The sequence below is a fragment of the Vanacampus margaritifer genome, chromosome 3, assembly GCF_051991255.1.
Source record: "Vanacampus margaritifer isolate UIUO_Vmar chromosome 3, RoL_Vmar_1.0, whole genome shotgun sequence".
NCBI lineage: Eukaryota > Metazoa > Chordata > Actinopteri > Syngnathiformes > Syngnathidae > Vanacampus > Vanacampus margaritifer.
The window spans coordinates 18,800,741-18,824,735 of NC_135434.1; the positions used below are offsets into that span (position 1 = coordinate 18,800,741).

At 38.9% G+C, this 23,995-nt stretch overlaps 1 protein-coding gene across 4 annotated transcripts in view; it reads left to right on the forward strand.

Annotated features, from left to right (window-relative positions):
* Positions 1 to 23,995, forward strand: part of lmx1bb (LIM homeobox transcription factor 1, beta b) — a 64,277-nt gene that overhangs the window by 34,997 nt on the left and 5,285 nt on the right. For all 4 annotated transcript variants that reach the window (XM_077562615.1, XM_077562618.1, XM_077562617.1 and 1 more), the window contains exon 4: positions 20,552 to 20,784. In XM_077562615.1, the coding sequence (XP_077418741.1) occupies positions 20,552 to 20,784 (233 nt within the window). The remainder of the gene's footprint in view (positions 1 to 20,551; positions 20,785 to 23,995) is intronic.

The window sequence follows — 23,995 nt, forward strand, 5'->3', positions numbered from 1 at the left end:
GAGCTCTTTTTTCTACAATCACATAATTAATCTCCCGATTGTACCACTCACTGTTTCATGACAGATACGTTTTTGTTCAGTGCATAATGGTGAGGTGTTGTGCACACTTGCATGCCTCTGTTTTGGAAAATGGTTGTAAAGCCCATTCCTTTGCACTCTACAGAGGCTTGCATCCAAAACAACACTCCCTTTGGGCTCTATTAGGAGAGAAAAAGATACACGTCTCAAGCAGGTGCTTTAATAATATGTCGGCAATTTAGATAATGACTGGGAGTGAGATAAACTCAACTGTGTATTACAGGTAATTGGATATGTGGTGTGTATGCTACCTAAGCATCTATGAGTTGTGCATAGTTGTTTTTTTTAGGTTTCAAGGAGCATAATAGGATGAACTGGCAATGATAAGTATTGTAAGTCCTGCGAGTATGTGCAGTAATAATGGCTGATTTGACATTTTTTAGCCATCCACATTTGTTAACACAGCCTGAGGTAGATCACAGCCGGTCCCCATATCTAACTGTGGAAAAGAAATATCCTACACGGGCTTGCAAGTGTGTCCAGTTAGTCGGAGGATGACAAATACAACACCTGAGGCTGCCACAATGATCGAGTTTAGAGAGTTTTCCTCCAAGGTGGAAAAGTTGCAGTTATAATGAGAGGTGTCAAGTCTGTGAGGGGACGCACAGAGAGGGAATCGGTGGGTGCCGTTTTCTGGATCTCTTTGGCCTTTAAAGAGATTAGCGTGGCAGTGCAAGGAGCAGAAGGACTGAGGAGGAGGTAGGCCATTATCAATATTGCATAGGAGCCATGCAAACTACATTCATAATCTGATGATAAATTATTGCTTTAATTGGATCATTATAGCTGTAAATATGGTTATATCCTTTAAACTATGTCTTAATGGGGTCGGTGGCCCTTATTTATTTTATGCAGTAATATACACGTTCTTTGTAAATGTTTTTGCTCCTTATGTTGTGAACGATGAGTTGGATAAGCGCAAATGTTTGCTAATGTGATAGCTCTTTTATTTTTTATTTTATTTTTTTAAAGAATGGTTAGTGTAAAAGAACTGCACATATGTCATTACTGTACCGCCCACTGAAAGTTAGCACACAGGGTCAGGTTTCTCCCATTCTTAATTAGATGAATGATGGCCTAATTACATCAAATTCATTATCCTCAGCTCTAGAAATGAAGAGACTTTATTGGAAATAAGGTTAGGCTTGCCCTCATCCATCATACCTTAACTAACCAATCCACAGGCCAGCTTTCTGCATGAGGCATTATTACCTTGTCATAAACACTCACCTTTAGAATCCTTGAATCAAGCCGTGATATGCAAAGCTTTTATCACATTAGTGTGCGCTACTGTGTCAGCCTCTTTCTACCTAAGATAAAGTAGGCAGCAAATAATTACATTAGCTTATAAGGCAGCAACGGCGCAAACGACAGCTATTTAAAGAGGGCGGATAATTCGGTATTATTATGACACAGCACAGCTTCTCGCAGAAAAAAAAGGGGCACAGACGTTTTTGGTGCAAACAAAATTAGCACAGGCTTCATCTTTTGGAAAGGATAGCAACAATACTTACTTCAGTCTCATTTGCTTGGTTCAGCCACAAGAATGCATACTATTAATTATACACCTGGCTACAATGTGTTGTTGCTGTTGCTGTGAGTCACTAATCCTTTGTCTAAGAAAAAAAAACTCTCATTGATGACACTGCACTGAATCTGAGCCAAGAGCCTGTAACTGGAATCACGGTTTAGTTCATTTGCATATTACCATGGCCGTGCATGTTCTGCATGTGTTAAAGATGTGGGAGTACTGCGGCGTACAATTTACAACAGTCCACCATAGGGCCACAAGCCCTTTAAATGCCACTTGGTGGTGGCACCATATTCTCAAACACATGAGGCCTGTCCAGCGCTCAGTGTTGGAAAGTGAATTAGTGAGCTCCATTCTTAAGCCGGTGATAGCGATGGCCTGTGAGCAGTGATTTGTTGGCCGTGTATATTACAGCCCACGGTCGGGGAGGGGATCACTGAAGTGTGTGCGTGTGCATGTGCGTGTCTGAGTGTGTGTGAGGGATTGGACAGGCCGCCTTATCATTCAGTGTTTACTCACAGTAAATTGAGTTGAAATAATAGTCTTTCTCTGAGGCAAAACAATGGAGGAGGCTGCAGGCGGATGGCTCAGGCTGCTGCAGAGCTGACCCGCGCCACTTCAAAATGAAAGGCAGAGCCTGAGGCCGTTGGGAGGAGGCAATGGTGGGAGGGAGGGGCACTGCTGCCTTTATGTGGACAGCTACACCAGTTGCGGAACAGACACCCCTCTGACAGGCACCTGGGTAGGACAAGGGGAAGAGAGAAGCTGGGAGGCGAGCGGTGGCCTGTGGGGGTGACTCGGCCTCGGGGCTGTGTCATTAGGTTGGTGCTGGAAAGGAAGATGACTGCCCTGAGGACAGAGGAGCGACAGGTCCCTGTGGGACAGCCACCTCAACCTCTCACTCCCCTGGGTCTGCACTGGAGCTGGTGGCTTGTGTTCATCTATTTAGCCCCCCACACCTACCCGGGCATCAACACACACTCATAACCTTTAGCTATTAGTGAGCTGCGGGAGTCTAACCTGTAGAGACCAATGTGGAAAAGTCTGCCTCTCCACGTTCGAACTGCTCCCACAGTGGAGTGTTTTAAGTCTCGTCTTAAGACCCACTTTTATTCCTTGGCTTTTAGTTTAGCATGAATTGTGTGGTCCTTGGGGTCTTTTTCGGGGGTTTTAATTTAATTTTTTTATCTTTTTTTTTTTAAATGTGTTTTTAAATTAAATATTATTGTTAGAGTTAGGGTTAGTAATAATAATAATAATAATGATAATAATAATGCATGTCATTACTATTTTTTAATATATAATATTTAATAATATATTTAATATATATATTTAATTTTACTTATTGTATTTTATTGACTTTTTTTTTTTTTGAGTTGCTTTTACCCGATTTTATGTGTATGATAGTGTGCGGATTTCAATGTGCAGCACTTTGGAAATGCTTGTTTATAAAATGGGCTGTAGAAATAAAATGTATTGCATTGGATTGGATTACAGTGACTCCACAAATACGCACATTTTCCAGTGATGTCTAATCTAGCATGCTAATATTCAATATAGTTAATCTTAAAATTCCATTAAAAGCTACTTTGAATAACATATTTGCTTCTACACACCATAATTAGAATGACACCATTTACTACCCAAGTACCGGTAGTAGCACTTTACCACCTACAAGAGGCAAGAGACAAAAGTTTTCAGCACACTCTTATCACCTACGGTACCTTCCTCATGCACATATTTTAATCTAGAACTAATGAATAATAAGATACAGAATAAACCTAATTCCTAACACTGTATAAAGTCACTAAAATAACTATGCATTGTAGAGTACAAAAGAAAGGGAAACTCTGGTATTTCCAGCTTGATCATGGCTAATTAGAAACAAGTAGCCAATTTCCAATGAGTAAAGTCAATTAAATACTTTTTTACATTAAAAATAATTATTTTAAGCCAAAAAAATTGTTTTTATTTTATTCAACAAAAAAAAAAACTCAAATGGCACTGTTAAAAATGCACTTCAAATTCAGAGGCAAGGTTGTTTATACGTTACTTGTTGAATGAAACTTTTAAAATCAAGTAATCTGAAAAGTAGCTAAGTTACTTTTAACACAAGTAATTAGTAATTAAGTTACTTTTTATGGTAACTGTAGCGCCACTGGTAGAAACTGCATGTGCGCGCAGAGAAATGACATATCCTTGCGATGCAAAGACACGCCTATGCTATTGTTTTTGCTTGTGTGTGTTTCAGCTGCAGCTCTCCTCCTTCCCCTTCATTTATCACGCTGCAACATAAAGTGCTGCCACAGCATTATAGAAACAGCTGCTTTTTCAGACAGCCATAGAGAATGGGCTCCTCTCCAGCACACAAAGACGCGCGTGGCTCCAAAGAGGGTGTAAAATTTGTGCGTGAATGAAAAGCTTTTTGCCTTGCTGAGAGGGCCGAACAGGGGTGTCACCGCGGTGGGAGACTTTGTCATCGCATCTGAAGACAAATAAGGATCCATATCAGCCCGATAATGTGAACAATGAGTGGAAGGGAGACTAACATTGTCCTTCTTTGCAGCCAAATCTGCATAACTACAGCTGCCGCCCTCTCTTTAGAATTCATATCGAGCCATTAAACTATGCCTCATATACAAAATATCGACCAAAGTACTACAAGACTATGACTTTGCAATGAGAAAAAGTGAAAATAGAGAAAGAGACGGAGTTTGTAGTTTTGCAGCTTTAACAGCTAAAACTCTCCTGTGAAGATCTTTCTCTAGATTGTGTCTGTTGATATTTTTTGTTCATTCATCCAGAGAAACGTTTGTGAAGTTAGAGGAATCTGATGTTCTTATAATAATTCTAAAGACATTTCATGGGTTTGAGGTCAGGTTTAAAAGTTTTTCCACATCATACTCATCCAAGCTTCCGTAAGTGGTTTTGGCTTTGCATCCACAAACTTGGCATCCAGCTAATTGTCCTTTTTATCCATGTAGTGCTAAAAAAGGAACACACAAAACATCTATTTTAAAACATTGGGCATTACACCTGCTGCATACTTTACTATGTATGTACCATGTACAAGGCTCAAAATATAAAAAAAAATCTTTGAGAAGTAGTTTTACGAATCAATGACTTCATTTGATGAGCAACGTTTGAATTTTGAGGAGTCATTTTTTTAGTTAGTCCCAGGGATCTGAATCAAGGTTTTACAGTAAAAATGTGGCAATATAACAAATGAGCATTCAAATGGCTTTTTTCTATAATAAAGTTGTTATTTCTTAAATTTACACTGTGAATAGCAGCAAACTTTATTATCTTGTCTAGAAACATTTTCATTGAGGCAATTTCAAACACAAATATATATTTTACTTCAAATTTAGTATTTCCGAATGTGCTGTATGGTACTTTAGAAAAGCAAATGTATTTATTTTTTAATGTGATCAACTGTGATGCAACTTTGAAAGTACAGTATTTATTATGCAGCATTCAAATGCCAAAATCAAAACTCAGGACTGAATTGTGCAAATAAATAACATTAGTGTTATCAAAAGTGTAGCTTATTCGCCGCAATAGAGGTTATATAGGATAGGCAATAATCATAATCATAATCATAATCATAATCACAATCATAATCATAATCATAATTATAATCATAATCATAATCATAATCATAATCATAATCATAATCATGTATAGAGCTGAAATAAAAATATTCATTCATTCATGAGTATCGAGGAGTTGAAGTGACTCCACAACGTGTTTAGCAGCCAGCTGAACCTCGTTGCTAGCTAACTCCCGTGGCGTAAATAGCACCCATGTGTAGGTTACGTTAGTGTGCGTTCGCCCAGCCCAGTGAAGCTTCTTGGGACAGGCTCTGTGGTTCAGTTATCGTAAGGACTTAAAAATCTGTGATTCCCCATTTTGCTCTTCATGGTTTTATTGAGGCTTTTAAAATGCTTATTTTCACTCTCAAATTGCAACATGAAGCCTTGGTATAATCAGTACGAGTCTGTAGCTTCTGAAGCAGAGGTGGGAAAAAACCCGCTGTGCAGGGGTCACAATGCAGTCACTTCAAGAGGCGCGCTAAGACAACTGAGCTGACTCCACGTCAGCGCCGTGGGGCCATGCAGAAACATTGTCAGTTGGTTTGCGGAGAGCAGACGTGCCGTGCCATGCTTCTGCCGTTCCATTCTTTGCCTCCGAGGCTCCACGTGGAGGAGAGAGAATTTTGTCAAACCTGTTCTCTCCCAGCTGGGGAGATGAGATTTTACACACCGCCAAACACATGACAGAGCGGCGCTCTCTTTGGTGTGTATGTATTTGTGGGCGGTCAGGGTAGGGTTTGTGAAAGAAAGTCAAGAGAAATAACAGGGATGGCATCAGCCAATTTCTGTCTAATACTTGCTTAAGGCCAAATGCATGCTTGAGTACTTTAAGACAAGTAAAATTGTTTCACAGAAACTTTAGCCGGTTTGATCGAGACGGTGTTTCACCTTCAAGACTCAACAGAAAAATGTGAAAACACAACGCCTTTGAGCAAATATCTCAAAGGGAGACAAATCTTCATTGTCTGTGTACAGTACACTCTGTAAAATGTCAATCATATTTTTTTGTTTTTTTGTTTTTTGTTTTGTTTTACTTGGTCTTTGTTTTGTTTCATTTTGTTTTATTTTTTTATTGTTTTATTTTTTTATTGTTTTATTTTTTGAAAGAAATATCAATCACACATAATGTGACCAATTAACGCTTTGTGCCGCATTCATTTAGACTAAGGGCCTCATTTAGGCATGTTGAAGTACACAGTTTAATTAAACTGACTGAACTGTTTTCAAAAATGCACTTTTCTAAGGTCCCCGACCGTCAGCCACTGGTTTTGCTGGGATTCAAAATTTCCATCACTGGTGAACAGTTTTAACACCATTTAACAGCCACTCAAAAAAGCCTTGTCGAAACACGTGAGCTTTCTAAACTGAACATTTTCGAGTTTCAGTTGGCCGTCACATTACTTACTTAACTGTATTTGTATAGTTGTAATTTATTATGAATATGTACCTGTGTTTGACAATAATACTTACAATTGCCTGTCAGACTTTCTCCTTTTATTTCTTACATGTTTCCTCTCTTTGTATGATTGTAGTATAGTTATACCAGTCTTGGAAATCCGCATCTTCCTTGAGCATTGTGCCGTATTATTTGCGATTCATTGAAAATTACACAGTACAGGATATGCAGTGCACCAAAATGATATTGTTGTGATATTGATGTTTACTGATGCGAACACTTGGAGTTGCGGGTTCTCACAATGCTCGAAATAAGCAAGATTGTATCTTATTTTGGTGTCAAAATTTGAGAGAGAGAACAAGCTTGTTTGTAAGGAAAAAACAAGCATTATATATTCTATGATATCAACGAAAGTTCCAGTAATGTTGCTTCAGGGGATGGGTCAAATGCGGAGAAAGAATTTCGCCCCACTTAGGTGGGTGTGACAATCAGTGGTACTTTAACTTTAACTTGTTGCTGCTTGATGCTGGATGCAATCTGTCAGTCCCACCTGGGATAATCTTCTCCAAATCAGGGCAGATATTTACAGATCAGCTCCTAAAGGCTGAGGTAGTTATATAAACATTATCTGGATGATGGTTTTTTTTCTCTCCTTTTTGTTTCACATATTTTAATTCATATTTTGTGTTTTTGGGAGAGATCAGGCGTTGTTTAAATTTAAATTAGTTAAAAGCTTAAATTATGAAAAGTTCTATTGAAAATAGTTAAGGTTTTTTGTTCTTAAAAAAATTTGCAAATAAATAAATATTTTTCATCAAATGTTGTTTTATAAAATACATTGAAGCAGAGCTTTTTTTTTTAAATCAATTTTATTTAATTTAAATCAAACTTCTTGACAAGAGAATATAATTTGCTGCTATACACGATGCCAATTTAAGAAAAAAAAGAAAAATTATAACCTTATGATGCCACATTTGAGCTTTGACGTGTCTGTGGGGGGGCAGACTGATAATTTTATTTTTTTTAATGTTGTCCACATTTTGATTGCTTAGTGTGTGATGGGCATGACTGTAATCCTAAATAACAAATGGTAAATAGTGTTTTCATTTTATGTTTTCATCATAGGGCTGAACAAAACAGTGGGTATGAAACAAGAGTTAAAGTAGAGTTAAGTAAAGTAGAATTTTTTCCATCAGCGCATTTTTTTCCCTTCTGTACAGCAGTGATCTCCAACATTTTTTCCACCATGGTCCTAATAGTACAGATTTTTATCTGACCAGCAACTGATGGCATTCCTGATTGGAATCTGCTCTGCTACAAAAACATTCTAATGACTTTTTTCTATATATTTGTGCAGCCCGGTACCAAATAGCCCCACAGACCAGTTGTTGAAAACCCCCACTGTACAGTGCCCATTCTGCTTATCTCACCTCAACTGAACTCAGTATTTTTGTCATTGTTGATCTGGCATGACTCCTTCTTGTGACTATCTCCATGTCAATCCTTCAGGAACTCTAAAACTGAATTGCGGAATAGATGATATGTTGGGCACCTTTTTTCAAGAATGTTTACAGCTGAAAAGTCCTCCCCACTTTATATTTTGCTCACACAACTCTGGCACGCACCAACTTACACCTAGTTTGCATCTGCCTTTCAGACTATTTAAAAATGCAAAATCAGCTTGCGTAATTTGCCTCGGGTTTGATAAATCGCATTGTATGAGCTTAATTCATCTCTTCACATATACTCCTCACAAAATGAGCTGCTTGACAAATTAGCGCATATTGCATAATCTTGGTTGTGCTCGGTTCTGCTTCCACATCTATTTGTGTGCACTATCAAGTTGTGCCCATTTTTGTCTGTGCTAACTTTTAGTAAGAGTGAAAGATTTGAGCAACATGTTTCAAATCCTAACCAAAAAAAAAACAGAACACTTCACATGCAAAACATGAAAAACTTACTGAATCATGCAAGGTGGAATGGACTACTAAATTGGAGGAAATGATACACTAACTGACGCCAGCACCATCTGATGAACAAAAAAAAACTGCCTTTCCAGTTTGAGTTGACCCTATTAAATGGTTATTGAATTTTTAATAATATTTTCTTTTTTTCTAATTGAATCAGGTGATTACAATTTGTATTTGTAATTAATTGCATGACTTTAATAGTTCTAGGTTTTCATACTCTTGTTAATAAAAGTGGAAAAAATGTTAAACTAATAGAAATGGTTAAAATGCATTTATGACGTCAACAGCAGTGAATGAGTTGACAACATTTGTATTTATTTTCTTGTAGTTTGTTTTGGTGATGACCTGTATTCATACACATAATATTTTTGTTATGTGGATCTCATACTGTTCTTATATTAGATCACATTAAATTGTGCATACATTCAAAACAACATGTAATAATGATGGAGAATAACCTTTCCATCTCTCGACCCAAAGACCCCTGGACCTTGTAGGTGGTCTTAATAATGTGGCTGATACTCTTTAGTGAAACAGCAGGTTTTTGGTTTTCTGTCTGTGTGTGTGTCTGTGTGTGTGTCCCTGTGTCTCTGTGCCCCTCTGTCTGTTTGACACATTCCAACACTGCACCCTTCTCCAAGGCTCCTAACTACCATTCGGTCGTCATGGTTACAGCCATACATCCACGTCAGCTCTTCAGACGTATTTGTTTGGCTAGTGTAGCTACGTTCCGACAAAAAAAAAAAAAAAAACACAGCTTTTTAGCATAACTCCTGCTAATCTTGGGATTTTGTGCTTTGAAGGGGCTTGCTGATCAGAAATTCAAATATATTAATTGAATGCTAATCTGAATGTTAATCCCTAGTCCTCGGGTTTTAAAGCATCCTGTCTTTCAACCACTGTTTATTTTTCATTTGTGATCCCCTTTTTCATTTTCTCCAGCGTATGCCTCTAGCTCGCAACTTTCAATATATATTCTATTCCCTCAGGGATTCAATAGGATGCCTTTGAGAGTGTGTGACCAGATTGGTGAAAAATGACTTTGATGCTTAAATTGTCTAGTCTATTCAGAACTGAATTTGATGTTGGGATTTTTGGTTTAGTTTATTCATCAATTCTTGAGTAGATACAGCTCATGTTTGCCTATTGAATGCTACAATTTTTTAACATCCTATAATTTTTTCACCAGAATTAAAATATTTTTTCTTTAAGAATCGGACATTGTAATTATGTATAATTGTCCCTCTACGATTTCCAAATGTAATTATTATATGTGTGATTTTGTGTTTGGATATTCATAAGAAAGGTGGATGGCTAATCTGTGTGTTTTGCGTGTCTGTTTCATTAAGAGTAAATATGTGGAAATAAAATAAAATGAAAGGCCAGATGTCGTTAAAACTTTTAGTGCTTTTAGAATTATTTCCTATAATATACTTTACTATACTATACTGTGCTTTCCTAAATGTGAACAATTTATTGGATTTATCAATATGTAAACACAAAATGTATTTTTGCCAACAAAATCATTTAACGATGTCCATTAATACTTTTAAAAAAGAAATGCAGGTGAGTCATCAAATAAAAAATAAATAAACCAAAAAGGAAAAAAAATAAAATGTTTTTTTTGTTTAGAAATTGATTAAAATGCTTGCTTTTCAATTTAATTTGAGTTGAGCTCAACATTTGTTCTCCTTTTTGGCTCATGTGAAGATGCTGCACATGGAATCCATTCCTCAGTGGCTTCTTACTCTACCGTATAACCTTGCAGCAACCAGTACACTTCTCCATATAAAATGCAGTTGTGTAGGATTAAGGGCAGCGCGATCACACACATACAAACACTGATCTTGTGAGCAACATCTAATTCCTGGTTGCCTCACATTCCCTCCCTTCAAACTAATTTTGGTCTTAGACTGAATCTCTGTTAAGTAAACAGAGCCCCCTCACACAATCCATGTCCCTCACAATGATCTCCAGATCATCTCAGCCCATTAAAACCTGGTCAAACACTTTACTTTCCGCCAATACGCCAGAAGAACACAAGGTTGCGGAGAAAGAAAAGAGGGGGAACGCATCGGGGCTTTTCACAGCCTTTCCCAGATTGTCTCCCATTCTTCTTTGATACCGATTAATCCAGTATCTTCCAGCACTGGTAAACTCCTCAAGATGGACATTGCTTGGTTCGTGGTGGAAAGGGGTCAAGCTCCATTGGCCTCTACGCAGCACTGTGGAATTTTTCATTAGTGCACAGCTGGGTCACAAGTGGCTCCAAAGCCGTCTTAATATTGTGTAGACCCCCAGATTAGGAGCGAAGAAAAGAAGCCAAAGCGCGATGCTCTCCACCAGACCCTGTCTTTGCATATTTGCAGACTTGTGCTTTAGAACACCTCATATTACTGTTTGTTTTATTTCTTATACACAGAACCTGCGGGTCAATAGTAATTATAAAGCCTTCCAATCCAAATGTTGATTTTTAACCGTTCCAGCACTGAATCGGGAAGTTTATTTGTTATCATAAACAATATAGAACGCTTTGTTTTTCTTCTTTAAAATGTGAACAAACTAAATTTGACTTTCATTATTAGACATTATGTCCAAATTGTTTAATCATGAAACTATGAAGTGTAAATTATAAGCTTTGTGACATTTAGATAATACAAGTGAATACAATTAAAATACTTTGTATTATACACTAAAACAATTCCATGCATGCTTTTTCTTTTTAGTTTGGCTGCTTAGAGTCTGATAGATAATAATTAATTATTTATGCCTTGGCTTTCAGCAGCTGCTTTTATACTCCAGAACATGTATTTAAATAATAATGTTGGCGTGGCCAAAATATTAAACACTTCTCATATAAGATGGTCCATTTCAACAGCACTGCGAGCTACAATATCAAAACAAGCTTGCTGATAAATCAACGCCTCTCTTGTGTTGTAAAGGCAGAAATTGCAGAAAGTTGTTTCTGTGCAGTTATAGTCAGTTAGAGCTCTATAACATGTGATAGCCATTAGCCTTATTGTAGCCATCACTCTCTGTGCTCTCCCAGCTCTTTCAGAAGCTGCAATTGCTCCCAGTGGCTCGTCAAGCAGGCCAAGCCCTCAATTGTTAGCTGATGCATATTAGTTTGGAAGAGGAGGACAAACAGAAAAATCTGGATACAAAAATACATCATCACTGCTTGCACATGTACTTAGAAGTATCTTGTGACCTTTTTTTATACATATTCATGACCATTATTATTATTATTATTATTATTATTATTATTATTATTATTATTATTATTATCATCATCATCAGGGATGTTCGATACCACTTTATTTTGGACTGATGCCAGTATGAGTACTCAACTGAGTACTCCAGTACCGATACCAAGTACCGACACCACAAGTATTTTTGATGCATAAAATTTCCCCTACAAACACTGACAGATAATATTAAAGACTGACTTATACATCCCAATATAGTATTTTTCTTTTAAATTGCATGAAATTAATGGCAATTTTCTATTCTGATCATTTCTAGATATTGATCATGAAATGGCCTCAAGATACTCAACTACTGATACCATGTATGATGTCATGTATCTGCCCGATACTGGTATCAGTATTCATTCATCCTTAATTATTATTGTTGTTATTGATAATGTTGATGATTATTGTTCCCATGACGATTATTATTATTATTATTATTAGGGATGTTCGACACAACTTTTTTTCCTGACTGTTACCAGTGCGAGGACATAACTTAGTAGTCACTGATACCGATACCAAGTGCTGATACCACTAATACTTTTGATACATAAAATTTCCCCCCTCAAAAACAATGACAATTTTTTTTAAATAAGACCTATATATCCCAATATAGCATTTTTCCTTAAAATTGCATGAAATTAATGGCAATTTTAAATTCTATTATTCCTAATTTCCAATTCTTCACCGTAAAATGGCCACAAGAGGTCATCGGCTGCTGTCGCGTGAACCGAAACCTTGAAATAAGGCCGGGTATTGACCCGATACTGATACCTGGTATTGGTGCTCGCCCATCCATTAATTATTATTATTATTTGTTTTTACTACTACTACTTCTACTACTACTACTACTACTACTACCACCGGTAGTGTAAGGATAAGTGTAAGGACAATGTTTTCTTTTTGAAAAACTTTACAGTCATCATTTCCTGTGATGCAGTTTGTTCCAAGGTGGTGAAAAAAAAGAGCTTAAATGTGATGTTCCACACATTTCAGATACTCAGGAACGCCAGCTGTCCAAACAGCATCCTATGTGCCTGTCTGCTTACTCTTGTATTTAGATGTGTACTTAGCCTCCTCTGCTGCCCAGTACACTGTCCCTTTCACTCTGTCAGCTTTGTTCTACCTGTGTGGCTGGTAGGAGGATTATTTCCACCCTCAGAGAGGGAGAGGGAGAAAGAGAAGAGAGAGGGAGGGAGCGAGAGAGATCCCATTTTCCCTTCAGACTCATTAGCAGATACATGTGAATGAGAATCAGCCGCTCACTTGATGCTGCAATACAATTCTCAGCGCAACGCTTTCTGAGCCTCATGTGTAACATTATCGTATGCATGCTCAACTTGCAAAGCATGAGACACTTGACATGATTAACCCTGTTACATGTGAGCTATTTGCATGTTTTAGGCAGGGCTTTGTGTCATCTGAAAAGCGCACTTGCCAAAGTGACATCATTTGAATAATGAATCAAGGTTTAGGATTTCTTTGTGCAGCTGTGCAGTATCCATGCGCAGATATCAGACAGAGATGTCTGTTTGGCCCCAGACTCGTCTCAGGAGCTGCACATTCCTCAATTTGAGAGCTCATGCTGCCATAGAATTAAAGCGGCCATATTTATTTTCACACCAGCAGACTTGTGGGATAGATGATCCTGGAAAACACTTTGTTCCAAACTAACTGTTAGCCGCGTGTTTTTACAGATTCAGTTAAGATCCGTTGAGCAGCTTTTCGCCTAAGTGTTCTCCCTCCTGGATGCAAGGCAGGTGCGGACGCGTGCACCGACACTTCCAACACGTCTACGCTATTATCTTCGCCACGCCAAGTGCAATCAGGTCGTCTCATTCCTCCCCGGTGAGCTTTGGAGGGAGCCGGCGCTGCGCTCCAGGGAGGGGCACGAGTAGAACCCCGTGGCCAGAGCCGCGTGATGAAGAAGGCACCATTGGGCCATTAGCGGTGTACACGTCTCTGGTTAATGTGTTTTACTTTTACCTGCTGGGAGTTTAATTAAAAAACAAAGAGCCTCAATTTAAAGGCCATTATTATGCTAATGTTGTAAGCATGGGCTGGTGATTAAGCAGCTTTTAGAGCTGACTGGAGCTAGCCCTTGGGAGCAGAAGGATGGCACTTTTTATTTGGCTTCATTACTCTCCATGAATCTATAGTCCAAAGAGAAATGCTGATAATATAAAACAAGGTCAGCCGCTGAGATATTTTATCCCGACAACATTATTGTATCAATTTTTGTGGGACATTCATGAGTACAGCTTTCCTTTCTTTCTTTCTTTCTTTCTTTCTTTCTTTCTTTCTTTCTTTCTTTCTTTCTTTCTTTCTTTCTTTCTTTCTTTCTTCCTTTCTTTCTTTCAACACATTATCTTTACAATATATTCTATAGAGCCTTGCTAGTCTAAACACCATCTTCAGGTAAATTTTGCGTTTGTGGAATATGCAGCAAAATTCATCCATTTTGATCCATCAGAAGGGGCGGCCATTTTTATACTTGCTGTCGACTGAAAATAACATCACAGCTGCCACAACCAATCATTGCTCAGCTTCAGGATACAGGTGAGCCGTGATTGGTCAGAGTGGATTTGCTGCTTAGCTCATGTTCCATGAACCCAATATTAATCAGGACCAGTGGGGCCCCATACAACATACTGTTACAATTTTTTTTAGTTTTAGCTCTCTTTAACATTCTTTTGAAATATATATTTTTTCCATTCACTCTGCAAGAAATGATACCATCATATTAGCTTAATTTGTGGTGCTTTTTAAGCGTAGTAGGGTTGACCTAACTCTACATAACAAATACATTTTGTATGAATCAAATGTTTTGGATTTAAGTGAAACTCGTCATGTTCCTGTAGATACCATTTGTCACATTTAATGATATAACTGGAACATTGCTTTCTTTTGTGTCTTTTGCATGGTAACAGCAACGTTGTAAAGCAAAAAGAAAAAGTCCCTGTTCATACAGAAACTGAGACTTAACACCTAACACACATGCACAGTGACACAGACAACTGTTGACAAAATAATAATGCTGACGTCCAACCACTTTTTCAATTTTTCAAATGTTCTTATGTGCCTGAAAAGTTACCAAAATAAGCTGTAAACTGTCCCTAAATGTATCTTTAGCAAAATGGAAAGACAAAAACAACAAAAAACAGAAGAAATGTGAGTGGACTACTGATGGCGTGTCACCCATCCTGTCCCGAGACCTTATTGAGACCGATCGCACAGTCATCATGTCGCACCCTAGCATGATTGGCGTGGCCACAGGTTGCCTAGCCAAAACAATCTTAAAAGTAATAGTTTACAGCTGCTGCCGGGATAATCCTTATCCCCTCAGGCTCGGATGAGAGTCGCTGACATAAGAGGCCGAGGCGTATTGTTCCCGAAACTGTTTTGGTATTTCTCGGAGTACTGGTCAGCAAAATCCGAATGTGTCGCACGTGTTGCTAAATGTAGCATGATCAACTCGACACCCCGCCGTCCCCCTTCTTTTTTCTTTATGCTTCTCACTTTCTTTCATCCTGCCCAGTCCTCCTGATGCTTATCACTGCAGCAGAAGCATTAAATGTAATGTCTGTGGAAGGGAAATCATTGGCAGCATGTGGTGAGAGCTTAAGATGTTGTCACACTTTAAGTTGCCTATAATCTGTTCAAAGGGAGAGTGCATAGTTCTCCAGAGTGCCTGTAAAAAGGGGGAAGAAGATGCTGAAGTCTCTCAGCTGCACTTGGCCAGACTGAAGTGTTCATCAGACAAAATAAGTGCTGCTCCCTGATGGCCTTGTCTTCTATATAATACTTTTTACTCTTGGCTGTGTCTTTTTATATTTACTAAAAACACCGCCGTACCACCAGTGTGATAATCTGTCAGAGTCGATGAACCCAATCACAGATAAATTGAGAAAGAACAGACAAGGGATTACAGGTATGTGGACACAGGATTAAAAAGAAGGACACGATGAGTCCTCTGGGAGCAAGATATGTGCTGAGATCGGCCCTTTTTCTTTCATTTATGAGTCCGTCGGGGACGTCAAGGTAAATATTGACAGCTCTCTGCTTGAGATGCGGCCATTGATCCACAGAGGAGGAGCTCATCCCTTGATCCGTGCGCTCAGGTGTGGGAGGAGGAAAGCCAAAGGCGGGACGGGAATTGTTGATGCTGGTGGTCCTCGCTGCGACATTTGGAGTCGTGTTACGCAGGCAGCTGCGCGTCCACACGGTCAGGTGGTTCACGTAGAGGTTGGATATGACACGATGTCAGAAAAAAAGAACAATCACTTTGGACGTTTGTCACTACAGCTTGACCTGAGTATTGGGTCAAATGAATAACCCACAAAACAACCTAAAAAAAACTTGTGTTTTGTGGGTTGTTAATTAATTTGAAAGTTGTGTCAAATCCAAAAATTTGGGTTGATTCATTTCTGACCCAATTCAATTGGATTATTCAATTAACCCCCAAAATGGGTTGCTTTCTGGATTATTATTTAATTCGACCCAGTTTTTTGGGTTATATAACTAAAAAAGTTGGGTTGGTTCATTTTTGACCCAATTCAATCGGGTCATTCAATTAACCCAAAAACTGGGGTCAAATGAATAACCCACAAAACAACCCACAAAAAAGTGCGCTTCTTTGTGGATTTGATTAAACTTTCTAGGTTAAATAACTCTAAACGAAAGAAAGTTGGGTCAGTCCATTCTTGACCCATTTAGTTCATTTTTGACCCAACTGTTTTTAAAGTGTACTTGCACAATATAATGATAAAGGGTTATGAAGAGCAAAACTAAATGTTCTACCTGAATTAATGTTCATGTATTAACTTATTTAACACAATAAATGATAACACCGATCAGTCAGCTAATAAAAATTGCAGTAGCCGTGCATTCAGAAAGGCTACTTTGAGCGAATGTCTCCTTTTTTGAAGCGGGGCATCCCAGCATGGAGCCTAACGTTACCACAGTTATGCTTCTTGTCGACATGAAATCATTTTTTATGTCCTCTCCGCTGCCTCCCGCCGGCACGTTGGCCCAGTGGCCCGGACCTCAAACCACTAATCAGGTAATGTTGGGGAGGTTGAATGGCGTGCCTCCCCTGGTCAACCTTCACTGCTCACACAGCGGTGTTGTTTTAAAGAGCATTCTTTAGCAGCTGAACTTGGAAAGGTATTAAAGTGGGATTAGGCTCCTCCACAATCCACTGCTTGTGTCATTCAGGGAGTTTGTGTTCTGCTCTCCCCACTGCCACCTCCCCTCTCCTCTTCTGTTTGATTGTGGCGAGCCGCAGGAGTGGGCCTGACTGTGCCTTTCAAAGGAGAGGGGTAGGGTTAAATCCCTAGTCCACTGCTCCCTGCTAATTCTCCTTGTTCCTTAGAGAAGGATTTACTTCTGCTGCCAGATTCTCAAAGGCCCTCTCTGCCCATCCGAAAAGTCGCCGTTGCCTTCCTGTGGAGGTGTGGTTGCCATAGAAGGGGCGTCATGCATGGCTATTCCATCTGAACCCCGCAGAGAATGGGGACCAGGGCCTGAAAACAGGCAGAAAGTCCGGATTAGAGTCGAGGACAAAGCAGGACAGGAAGATTCCAGAAGGGACGAATAGGAATTACAGCAGCAAAAATAATGCAAAGTGACAGAGAGGGGAAATAGAAAAATAATGGCTTACAAGATTAGACTCGGTGCACGGAAGAGAAGAAAGGAGAGGGGGCTGAATGAGAATGTTTTCATCTAGATGAGAAGATTTGAGAGAGCGGCTGTAGGTGAATGCGCAATCCTGGACATATCAAAACCGTGCTAACAAGTCATTTCCTCAACTTTTCGCTCTCTTTCTTAGCCTAAGCCGTCAATCATTAGCTAAACATTAGAGCTGGGAACTTGTCTTGAGAGATCCATCACTTCTTTCCACTGATCCCAGCATGTAACTCACTAATCCTTCTAAAAATGGCAAACTAGTCCCTGAATATTCAGTTTTATCAGACAGAGATGACACTTTAATTATTTTCTTTACCCTTTTTAAATTATTATTACAGTATTATTATTATTTTTATTTTATTTTTTTATATAGAGATTTTTTAGCCCTTTATCTATAGCAGACAGAAATGGTGGTTTGTTGAGAAAATATATCCAGATTGGCAAATCACTTTAGCTATTTTTTTTACTCTTGAGGTATTTCCATAGTTAAATAATAATCTTCTTAATTTATTGTAATAAATGAGAAAGATTATAGGATTTTACAAAAACTGGCTAGCGCTAGTTTGTTGCTGAATGAAGGCTGAAAGATTAATAACATATAAAGAAGTTCTATACAGTGCACCGACGAATACAGATTATTCGGATTATAATTGATCTGGTAAAATAACCAATCAATTGTTGATGTGTAATTAAGGTAACATAAATAGCTTGTTCCATTGAGCAATAGTGATGCAATCATTTCAAAAGAGCTGCGTATAGACAACAATAGAAACCACACTTGTTTCCAGCACGCATACAGCTGCCCGGTGCTGCTTGCACACGTGTTAAGACAGACAAACACACGCACCCTATCAGCACTCAATCAGCACCAAGAACAAAATTACCATGACAAAACCCTCTTCTCATATTTACACATTATATTCATCACCATCGCTCATCCCTTCCCCGAAACTGTCGATGATGTTAAATAGTCCTCTTGTTGCCTCCCTTCGTCGCACAATGAAATAGATGTTCACCACAAATAGATAGGCGGCTGCCAGCTGTCTTCCTGACCAGGACAAACAAAGATGCCGCTAATAAATCCAGCTTTGCGGCTGGACCACATCAAGAGCGCTTCGCTGCTTCCTTGCTTCATCTTAGGTGGCTTCATCTGAACAAGCAAGCACAAATTAAATGACTCACAGTCACCAATAAAACAATGCAAACATCTTGCTGAATGACCACAAAAGAAGATGGAGGTATTAGATGACTGAGGCGGGGTTGCAGCACAGAGACACCGTTAGATAAGATGTGACACCCGGCAGGCAGCAATGAATCATGGACACTGAGATATTATCTGATGCGTTTACAATTTTGTTGGTATGAAACAAACATGTCATTGTATCTCATAGTAAAATCTGATCGCAGTCATTCAAGGTTTGGGGTCATTACTCTTTGGCCTCTTTTTTAACATTTACCAGGATATTATGAATTTTCTGGGTCAGAGTCACACAAAGCACCATACTCATACCATTTCCTCATTTCTATTGAACCCACAAGCCTCTTAAGCAAAGTTACAGGACAGACAATCATAACACTCAGTTGAACACAGACCTTCGCCAAGGCCAAATGCAACTAAATAGAATCAGCATTGAATTGGAACACCTTCAATAACACTTTAGATTTGGTCAATCATTTATAAAAGTAACAGACCCACTTGGGGACGGAACAATAGTATGGATTTAAAGAGTGAATTGACAGTATGTTTGATTTGTGCATTATTCTCTGAGAAATTGAAAACAAAGAAGAGAAAAAAAAGAACTATCCACCCAACCATTTTCTTCCGCTTGTATGTTGTTGAGTTTCAGGAGCAGCCACTCACCAATTATTTTCTCCAACTCTTCTGGGGGGGGGGGGGATCCCAAGGGGGGGGGGGGATCCCAAGGCGTTCCCTCATTTTGACTGCTGGTATCCATGATCTCGTTTAGGTCACACCCAAAATTCAAGACCGTAGATAAGTGTGTGAACGTAGATTCAACGGTAAATCTAGAGCTTTTCATTTCAGCTTAGATTCTTCTTCATCATGACACATCAGGTGTTCATTTCACTGCAGACACGTCACCAATTACCTTAATCTCACATTCAATTTCTCCCTGACTTGTGAATAAGAAGAGAACACTTCATTCTAACAGTGAATTAGTTTGACGATTTCACCAGCACGTTAGGTCAAGATTATGATCCAACAAGGCGTAAAAAACTGCCCGTACTGATGTGTTAAAGCTACCATGAAACAGTTTACAATAATCACTATTACAAACATTTTCAAAGAATAAGAAGCAGCAGCAACTTTCCACTGTCAGGGGTTGCCACAGCAAGTCACTTGCATGATATGGTTTTTACACCGGATGCTCTTCCTGTCGCATCCCACTCATTTTCCGTCCCTGACCGTGATTTTAACCTCAAAACCAGTGTCCAAAGTCAGCGATGTAACTCACTGAACCATCCAGCTGCCAACAACCTCTTCTTAGAATGTTATATCAAACTTACTTAAACTTCAGTACACAAAACTGCCGAAAAGGTCAACCAGCTTCAGCTGTTCAGCCCAACCAAATCCAGTTTTCAACACAGTCTGTTAGGTCAAAGTAATTAACCCAAACTTGGGTAAAAGTAAGCCAATCTGCTCAAAATCCACAGCTACCCAGTCAGTGGGTTAGGAAAACAACCCAGCATTTTTTTGTGTGTGTAGAACTCCTCTACTTATAAACAGATTCTGTGATAAAGGGTAGTTTGAATACATTTTAATTATATCAAAATTACAAAATGAGTAGCTAGTAAAGTGAAATAAAAACTCTGGGATCTTTTCCATATCTATAACAATATTTAATGAGACTTCCTTGACTTAGAGTATGTGCCTCCCCAGTTTCATGGACCATATGTCAGGGACATTAACTACATAGGGAGATTTAAAAAAACAACAACGTTGTTAGCAGAGGTAAATACCATAATGGTTATAGATAGCAGCATTTTGGAGGAAAAAACAAATCTCTTTTTTTCATCCATAGGTTGTTTGCAACCAAGTGCAGCGGGTGCATGGAGAAGATTTCCCCTACAGAGTTTGTGATGCGAGCCCTGGAGTGCGTCTACCACCTGAACTGCTTCTGCTGCTGCGTGTGCGACCGCCAGCTGCGAAAGGGCGACGAGTTTGTCCTGAAGGAGGGTCAGCTGCTGTGCAAGGTCGACTACGAGAGAGAGAAGGACTTACTCAGCTCGGTCAGCCCAGATGACTCAGACTCAGGTGAGCTCTGCACGCCTTCTCACAGCAGTGTGAGAACAGCACCCTGGTGTGATCATCACATGACACCGAGGTGTTGGGTTATGTGCGTGCTGTGCCATTGCAGTGATAGCCAGCTCAAAGGTTCGAACTGGAGTCAAGTGGTGTTCACATGCTATAACACGCACACACTGACCACAACATTAAGTATGCTCACAGCATCAAGCAAAATATACAAGGCTTGAAATAAGCGGTTTTGTATCACAGTTTGCGAGCAAAAATGAGCATTTTGCACCTCATCAAAACACATTGAATAGCAAATCTGAAAATGAGAAGGACACACAGGCTGGAGACATGCGCGATCGAGGCTCGAGTAGCTACTTGCGCCGCACCAGCTAGCTAGTAGATCTTGCGGCTACGTTGCAGAGTTGCTCCCCTTACTATGTCACACACAAGTGATGAAAATAAAAACGTTATAGGACAATATCATTGCGGTCTGTAAGCAACTAGCCAAAAATGAGCAGACGTGGAGAATGGTTAGCAAGGAAGTTATTATATCTGCTCAGTCTAATGTGTTGAACTCGCAACCAATAATAGGTAGAGCTCTTTTTCTTGTCTTGTAGAGAAAAAAATCTTCTTACTAAAATAGGTCAACATCCGGACATAAATTAATTTACGGTATGCAGTAAATCAGCCAGGATGAGTGGCCTATAAGGTAAAAGTATATTAGTATCAATATTTATAATATCAGTAATGCTATTGTTATTTGTTCCTTTTCACAATAGATTCCCGTGTTTTGATTTAGAATTTTTAGGTTGCACAATCTTCTTTAACTTTTGGCTTTTTCCTCGAGGGGTTGCCACAGCAAATCAGTTGCAGCTTTGTTTCTAGACAAGAAAATACAGTTTGCTGCTTTACATAATGTGAATTTAAGAAATACATACCTTTCTTTATATTGTCATGTTTTTATTGATTACATAAACCCCTGCTCCAGGTCCCTGGGTTTACCTGAAAAAAAAAAAGATAGAAATAAAACAAAATTGTTTCACAAAATTAGAAACTCATTGATTCACAAATCTGCTCTGCAAAGAAAAAATATTTAGAGCCTTACATATAGTTTAACATGTTATGTTTACTTTTGTAGGTGGAGGCATTTTTTTTTTGGGGGGGGGGGGTCAGTGAGATTGTCTTAATATTTTAATTAGTATGGTTATAATTTGAAGTGCTGTAGTTTCCAATATTTTGGTTGCCTTTTGCTACATAACACATTTTAAATCTGAATCTTTAATGATTTCAATTCATTCTCAGTGCTGTCCTGTTTTTCTTTTCGTTTGTATATACTGTAGTATATTAATACGTGCTGTGTGAATACTGCTGCTCTGACACTTCAACTTCCCCCAAAGGATTAATATAGTAATATTGATCTATTCTAAACAAAACTGAAACAAAAAAGATTGTGCACCGTATTGCGAGTTGCACCAAATGCATTTTTTCTTGTCAACACCCCTACAAAAGATTTGAGAAAATCCTGTAGTAGCTATAAAGCTTGTATTGGATAGCGCAGGTATACCTCAAGATGCGGTCCGTGACCGTATAGGAAAGACATACAATTATTATTATTTTTAAACCCTTTTTTTATCCAGCTGCAATTTAACAGACATCACTTGCTGTAAAAGCTTCCAACATGACTTGATCTGTTGTTTTTGTAGCTTTCTAATTCGAGCAGGGAGCGCAAGTTTATGATACAGTAGGAAGTGGATCCAGGACTCAGCCAAGCCCCTCTGTTCTAATGGCTCTCCATGCGTGGGCAGGCTGGGGTGCTGGAAAGAATTAAATCACTGTATCATGGTGAGTGACAGAGGGATTTGGGGCCTTTCTGCAGAACGCCTGCATCTCCGCTCTTATCAGCTCGAGTGTTCCTCGCCTATAGCCTCCTCGCACAATGAGGCAGCCCGCCAAGTCTCACTGTTCACTACCATCTGGCTCACATTTAAACATGCACAAAAGCGGGGAATTTGTCAAATACATCTGTGCCTATGTCAACTTTTGTCAACTTGTGGGAATATTTGCTCTGCCGCATCCTTGTTCGCTCGTGTCCTGGAGTATCACGCAGGCTTTTGTGCATGTCTCCAAATTTCAAGATGGAGAAAATGTTGACATGAGCAGAGGTTAACCTCGCTATGTGATGGACAAAAGAATATATATTTGCAATGGACAAATGTAGTTAGTTACGTATCTAAGTATTACGTATTTAAGACATAATTTGTGTCTCTCCTGAAAAAAATCTTGATTAATATTTTGGTTGGATTCATTCCATTTAAACTGGGCTTTAAAAAAAAATGTAAATGGTACAATCCTATTACAATTGTGTCCATTTTATGCTTCATCATAGAACATTGGTTCTTAACCTGGGTTTGATCGAACCCCAGGGGTTTGGTAAGTCAATTTCAGGGGTTCAGTGGAGGTCAAGACACACACTCGATTAATATGATTTGTGATGATATGCCCCCCTTGGCCATCATAGGCTGTAGCTGAGACATGCTACATTGCTTGGCCTGTCTGTACTACAGGTAATTTGGTGTGCTCAGTAGTTGACTTGTGACTGTTGTGATCGTACGTTGTATGATTTCTTTATTATTGTATTCCCTTCATACTAACTATGTCGACCAAAAAAAGGAAGTGGTCGGACGAATATGTGCAATATGAATTCACATGTAGAACGGAAGATATGGTGTTCCACAGGGTTCAACTCTGGGGCCTCTGCTGTTTTCATTGTATCCCCTGGGTTCCATCTTGAGAAAACAACAGTGTTTTTTTATAAAGTGTTCTATAAATATAAAGTTGAGTTGAGTGATGGGAGTCAGCATCCTATGCTGCATTGTTTGCAATGCCAAGTTGAGCAATTCTAGACCAGCACAACTAGCTAACTGGGAATATAAGAACACAACACTTTCTAAATTCAAGGTAAAGAAAAGGCAACTTTCCCTGTTCATTTTGTTCACCAGTAAACCCTATACCTAATAATATGTCTTCAAATTTGAAAAAAATATATATATAATTTTTCAATAAAGTGTTCGGTGAATGGAAACTGGTGGGGTTCAGAGCCGCTGTTATAGAAGATGTATTCCCCATATGTTCAAGCATCGCCTTTGTTACACTTAACATAGTATTCTTATCAGAGATTGATTTTGTGCAAATCAGCTAAAGCTGAGGGCAATATGTTAGAAGTGACACA